Source organism: Lagenorhynchus albirostris, chromosome 9 (genome assembly GCF_949774975.1).
Source record: "Lagenorhynchus albirostris chromosome 9, mLagAlb1.1, whole genome shotgun sequence".
NCBI classification, from domain to species: Eukaryota; Metazoa; Chordata; class Mammalia; order Artiodactyla; family Delphinidae; genus Lagenorhynchus; species Lagenorhynchus albirostris.
The window spans coordinates 2508654-2515048 of record NC_083103.1 but is presented as its reverse complement, the minus strand read 5'-3'; the positions used below and the strand labels follow the sequence as shown (position 1 = coordinate 2515048).

Here is a 6395-nt window from a genome sequence, read left to right as displayed (position 1 = left end):
CACTGCTCACAAATAACCCTCGGTCCAATTATCTAGCATTTAATGATGACTCTTGCCTGAACCAAACTACTTGATGCAAAAAGGGTGATCTAACTTCCTCAACCTTTCAATATTTATTTGTTGGCATTTTTCTGTAAAGAATTTCCCTCTCTTAATTTTTTGTCAGAATGGACGAATAGATTTTTTGCTCATTGAGTTACGATCCTGTACTGTCATTTACTTTTTTTTAAAGTTCCCATATTGTCCCATACTTGGCCAGTGGGAACCCCTCCAAACTGATTCTTTCTTTTCAAATAACATGTTCCCATCATTTTTGGAGAACGTCCTTATTTTCTGCTCCAACCAGACATTGGAGGATTTGCTCCTTCCCTGCCCAAGGCCTAGAACCAGCCGTGGCTGACAGGAGATATTTGAGCGTACTGGAAAGAACTGAGTTATTTCTAGCAATGAAAACTACCCCAAAGGGTCGAAGTGAGGATTAAATGAATGAACATATAAACATTTTTGTGGTTTTTTGAAATTTCCAAATGGAAGCTCATGAACAAGCATTACTTTATAAACAGGATACACGTTTGTCTGAAATGTGAAAACGTGTACAGTACGTATGGCAGAGGCAGCATTGCAAACCAGTAGAAAAGGATGGCCTGTTCCATCAACGATGGTCAGCCAGCTACTTATTCACAAGGGGAAAAAAATGAATTCCTACCTTAAGGGGACTAAAGGGTGAAATGTGAAAACAAAACCTGAAAAACTGCTGGTAGTGAATAGGTTCAAATGCTTCAGAGAGGAAATTGGGTAACATTTAGTAAAGTTGCACGTATGCATATCCTACGCCTGGCGAGCGAGGCGCAGGTAAGTGCAGCTCCAGGGGAAACTGGCAACGGTAGGCGGCGTAGAGAAACTAGTTGCCCTCACACGGGACGCATTACAGGAATGAAAATAGCAGTGCGCCTGTGTGCTAGCACAGCGCTGCTAACTTAAATGAACGGATAAAGTGGGCTTTATTCCTACAGTGCAGTGACAAATGCAGCAATAACCAAAAGAACGTCATTAATATCACGGGGGGAAATAAAGTTGCACAAGCGTATTAAGATGCGGCTTGCGGGGAGGTATGGGGGCACGCGGGCGGGCCGGCCCCTCTCCACCTGCGCTCCAGGACTTGGCGACCGTCCCACCCGCCCGGTCAGAGTCGGGGCGGCGCGGGCGGGGGTCGCGCGCTGGCACCCTCGCCGAGCACTCGCGGCTCCGCGGGCCTCCCTCCCGCGCAGGCGCGGCGGAGAGCTCGGCGGGCTGGGCGGGGCGGGGCGGGGCGAGGGCGGGGCGGGGCGGGGCGGGGCGAGGGCGGGGAGATCGCGGCGGGGCCTGACGCTGGGGCTCTGCTGTCCTGTCCCTTCAGGGCCTGGCGGGACGGGACGGGGCAACCCGGAAGGACACAAGCCGCGGCCGCCTGTCTCCCTAGGACAGAAAGACCCATCGTCCGGCCGGCCTTTTGCCCAGGCGACTGCAGCCAGGATGGGCCGGAAGGTGACCGTGGCCACCTGCGCGCTCAACCAGTGGGCCCTGGACTTCGAGGGCAATTTGCAAAGGATTTTAAAGAGTGAGTCTAGGGGTGGCGTGGGGCAGAGGGGCGAAGGTCCATTCTGGCCGCCAGACTTGCTGTGACGCACACGCAGCCTTGCTCTGGAGAAACTCGTGGCCGTTGGCATGGGGACAGATAAGATAAGCTATCTTATGACCACGCCTTTGCCCGTAAGTGCCCAGGTCCTCTTCATGAATGGGAGTGCGGAGTGGGTTACAGTGCCTGGGGACACGTGGTCTGTACGCGTGGTAAGAAAAGTCTGGCCGTGGAGGTGGAGATGGGAGAGCTGGGGTGAACCTGTCCTCAAATATCTTTGGGGTCGCATGTGACATTTCTAGAGCTGAAACCGACCCAAAGAGGGAAGTGGAATAGGGGTGAGCTCCCCAGCTTAGAGACTAGGTGTGGTCGTTGTGTGTGTGTGACGGGGGTCCCCATACAGTTGTCATCTGCACCAGCTCACCTTTGAAAGCGCAAGTTTGCACTGTTGACATCTACACCTGAAGTGGGGCTGCCCTGGGCGACCCTACAGGCTCGGCCGCCTCAGACTGGCTGTCCTCAGCTGGTTACTGCAGCAGAGTTGCCAACCGCAGTAAAAACAGAATGATTCAGGTGAGGGCATCTTAGCAGCCATGTGCCTCGGACCTTCATCCTTTTTGTTTTTTTCGATCTCAACCTGCTTTCATCTCATCAGAGCTCAGAGCAAATCTAGTTGGAGTGAAGAGAGGCAGTCTCGGTGGCCAGAGCTGAGTCTCCACTTGGCCAGCCTTTCCTCCCCGGCCTGCTGCTCAAACCCAGAGGCGGCTGGTACCTGCTGCTGGTGCCTTTGGGTCCTGTCTTCTCCCTACACAGGGTCTTCCGCATCTGCTGGTTAATAAACTACCAGTGTGTGACTCCCCGCTCGCCCCGCTCTGCTCCTTCTTGGTGCTGAGGGTCAGCCCTGCAGGCACTGCCTGTGTCTCTCATTTCCTGCAGGTGTCAGCAGGGTCTGGGAGATGCCCTTTTGTTTTTTACGACACCTATGGCAGCGAGAGAGTTGGATCTGCCTTTGGACCAGTTGTGGGTGCTGAAATTGCCTCTCTTTCTCTCTCTCTGTACATGTAGGTATTGAAATTGCCAAGCACAAAGGAGCAAGATACAGGCTTGGACCAGAACTGGAAATATGGTGAGAGCAGAACACACAGACACCCCAGGGTGGGCAGGTAGAGGCGTCTATATCAGCTCCCCTCAGCCGAAAGTGCAAGGAAGGAGGTGGTGGGCATTGAGAACTGCGGACATGCAGGCCCATTTAGGAGACCATCAGAAGCCCGTGAATGTGCGTGCTTGGCACACTTGAACAAAGCAGGCCCGGCAAGGCTGGGTGATCCCAGACTCCTATGTCGGGTAACACAGGAGCTCGTAGAGAGGCAGACTTTTCCCAGTCCGGGGCTGATGTCAAAGCTGGCTGGACATCTGGCATTGCATTGGTGTTTGATACCATATGTGGCCTGGGAGGTGCGGAAGTGACAGCCTCTGAGGCAGGAGTCTGTCCTTGGAGAGGAAAGGGCATCCCAGGTCTGGACCCCGTTTTCATCTAAGAATCAGGCTCTCCCCCTGATCAGAACCAGAGGCTGAGAGGAATGCTTTTCAAGGCATTAAGGGTGGCAAAGGCCAGTTTGGGGGTTTGTGTTCACGTGTGTAAAGTTTGCTCGGCGTTTGCAACATCACTTCCGGGCCATGCGTAGTGGGAAGGACCTTCTAAAGATTTAAAAGTGGTTTACAGAGAATTCCCTGGCAGTCCAGCGTTAGTACTTCACGCTGTCATTGCCGGGGGTCGGGGTTCCATCCCTGGTTGGGGACCTAAAATCCCACAAGCCATGCGGTGTGGAAATAAGACAAAATGAAGTGAAATAAGATAAAATAAAATAGTAAAATAAATAAAACAAAATAAAATAGTACTTTACAAATTCTGTACATTTTGTTACTGGGACTCCCAGACTGAGAAATTACTCTCAACCCACTTCCCCTGTTAGGACCTCATTGAGCATTGTATTAGTTTTTTCTGGAGCTGCTGTAACAAAGTTTCACAAACTGGATGGTTTAAAACGGCAGGAATTTATTCTCTCACAGTTCGGGAGGCCCGAAGTCCCAAATCAAGGTGTCAGCAAGGCCCTGCTTCCTCCAGGGTGCCAGGGGATGGTCCTTCCTGCCCCTTCAAGCTTCTGGTTCCCAGTTCTTTGTCTTGTGGCCGCATCCCTCCAGCCCCAGCCCCGTCTCTTCTCCATGGCTTTTCCTCCTTCTGTTTCATGTAAGGACACTTGTCACTGGCTTTAGGGCCAGGGTCATCTCATCTCCAGATCCTTCACTTACATCTCTAAAGACACTTTTTCCAAATGACGTCACATCCACAGCTTCTGGAGGTTAAGGCATGGACACATCTTTTTGGGGGACACCATTCAGCCCCCTACAAGCTTCCGTATCTCTAGCAAGAAACTCAGGAGTAGCTGTGTGAGTGGCATTCGAATGATTATTCATGGTCCCTTTGCCTGAGGAATGTTTTTCTCTGGGTCCAGCTTTGTTTCTTTCGCATCCCTTTCTTGTAGATTAGTGGGATTTGGGCTACATTGAAGGTTAAAAAAAAAAAAAATCCAAGAGCAGACACTTTTTGACATGAGAGAGAATTTCTCATTGTAACTGACAACTTTGAGAAGTGGATGGGGACCATGAATTTCCAATAAAGAGCATCGTTTTTGGGGTTTTTTTTGTAGCAGTGATTCCAAGTCTGGCTGCACAATAGAATCTCCTGGGAGGCTTTATAAAGATACCAAGGGGCTTCCCTGGTGGTGCAGTGGTTGGGACTCCGCCTACCGATGCAGGGGACGCGGGTTCGTGCCCCGGTCCGGGAAGATCCCACATGCCGTGGAGCGGCTGGGCCCGTGAGCCATGGCCACTGAGCCTGCGCGTCCGGAGCCTGTGCTCCGCAACGGGAGAGGCCACAGCAGTGAGAGGCCCGTGTACCGCAAAAAAAAAGAAAAAAAAAAAAGATACCAAGGCCTGGGTTGCACCCCTGCATGTTCTGACTCCTAGGCCCCTAGGCCCCTGCCCCACCCCTGCCCCCGGGCCCAGCCGGTGTGTCTCAGGGGTTCACTGTCCTGCTCCCTCCCTCTGCAGTGGCTACGGTTGTTGGGATCATTATTACGAGTCGGACACCCTCCTGCATTCGCTCCAGGTCCTGGCTGCCCTTCTGGAATCTCCAGTCACTCAGGATATCATCTGTGATGTGGGAATGTAAGTGCTGGCGTGAGCTTGGGGAAAGGCTGGCTTGGAAGGAGGCAAGTTCAAGGGCGTCGTATGTCTGGAGCCATCCTAACATCAGGGAGGTGGAATCTGCACATTTCAAAGATACAGAAGGCCTCTTGTGGAGAAGCGGGCTTTGTTCCCTCTCTAGCCCTGCAGGTACCTAACTCCCCCAGCGGAGGCCGCTCTTGGGAGATTTTTTTTTGTATGTTCTTCCAGATGCTACTGTGCATGTGGGAACACGCTTTGCACAGCTGGGAGCACAGGGTCTCCCTTTCACATGTATAGCTCTTTCTTTACTTAACGGTAAGTCTTGGGATGGTTCCACATCACTCCATATCGACCTGCTGACCATATGGTTCCAGGGGGTGTAGGTATATAAATGTAGCTTTCATAGCTGTAGGTCCATAGGTGTACGTTCTATAAGTGTAGGTCCCTATGGTGTATGTTCCATAGATGCAGGTTCCGTAAGTATAGATGTATGTGATGTAGGTTCCATAGCTGTAGGCCCACGTGGTGTACAGGCAGACCTTGGAGACCTTGCAAGTTTGGTTCCAGACCACTGCAGTAAAGCCAAATATGGCAATAAAGTGAGTCACAAAGTTTTTGGTTTCCCAGTGTATATAAAAGTTACATTTACATTATACTGTAGTCTATTAAGCGTGCACTGTTATGTCTAAAAATATACGTACTTACGTTACTTAAAAAATACTTTATTGATAAAAAATGCTAACCATCATCTGAACCTTCAGGGATTTGTAATCTTTTTCCTGGTGGAGGGTTTGAAATATTGCGAGAATTACCAAAATGTGACACAGACTGGAAGTGAGGAAAAGCTGTCGGAAAAATGGCGCCAATACACTTGCTCAATGCAGGGTTGCCACAGACCTTCAATTAAAAAAAAAAAAAAAAAAGCAGTACCTGCAAACCACAGTAAAGCAAAGTGCAATAAGACGAGGTCTGCCTGTAGGTCCATAGCGTGTAGTTTCCACGGGTGCAGGTCACGTGGGTAGGGCTCTGGCCTAGGACTGTTGTTGAGCGTGCCTGTGATGTGCTTTGCGTAACCAGAGCCCACTGGTGGGCCTTTATGTTGTTTCTGTTTGCATCCTTCACTCTGTGTCACGTGGTGTGGATGTGGCCGAGTTTGCTTTCTTTTCCTCGGCCCTGCACGTGGGCTGCACTGCCTTTTCAACCTGCTGCGACATCTGTGTAGTAGGTCTCTTTTGAGCAGTGAACAGATGAGATTTTTAACCCCGTTTGTTCGCATTTACTATCATTCTTGACACACGGACCATGTTTGTGTCCTCTTTTGCTGCTGTGTGACAGAGTACCACAGATGCGACACACAGAACCACACAAATCTGTTGCCTTGTGGGTGTGGAGCTCAGAAGTCTGAAACGGGTCAGCAGGGCTGGGCTTCTGGAGGCTGTTGGGGGAGCATCGGTTTCCTTGGAAGAGCCCAGCTCGGGAGGCCCGCCCACATCCCTTGGCTCGTGGCCCCTCCCCCTCCCTCCATCTTCAAAGCCAGCGATCATATCACTGC

The 6395-nt window shown here is 51.1% G+C and overlaps 1 protein-coding gene across 4 annotated transcripts in view; it reads left to right on the top strand.

Annotated features, from left to right (window-relative positions):
* The first annotated feature begins 1367 nt into the window (after positions 1–1367).
* Positions 1368–6395, top strand: part of NADSYN1 (NAD synthetase 1) — a 33713-nt gene continuing 28685 nt past the window's right edge. For all 4 annotated transcript variants that reach the window (XM_060158258.1, XM_060158257.1, XM_060158255.1 and 1 more), the window contains exons 1-3: positions 1368–1597; positions 2681–2741; positions 4727–4843. In XM_060158258.1, the coding sequence (XP_060014241.1) occupies positions 1513–1597; positions 2681–2741; positions 4727–4843 (263 nt within the window). In that variant the 5' untranslated portion in view covers positions 1368–1512. The remainder of the gene's footprint in view (positions 1598–2680; positions 2742–4726; positions 4844–6395) is intronic.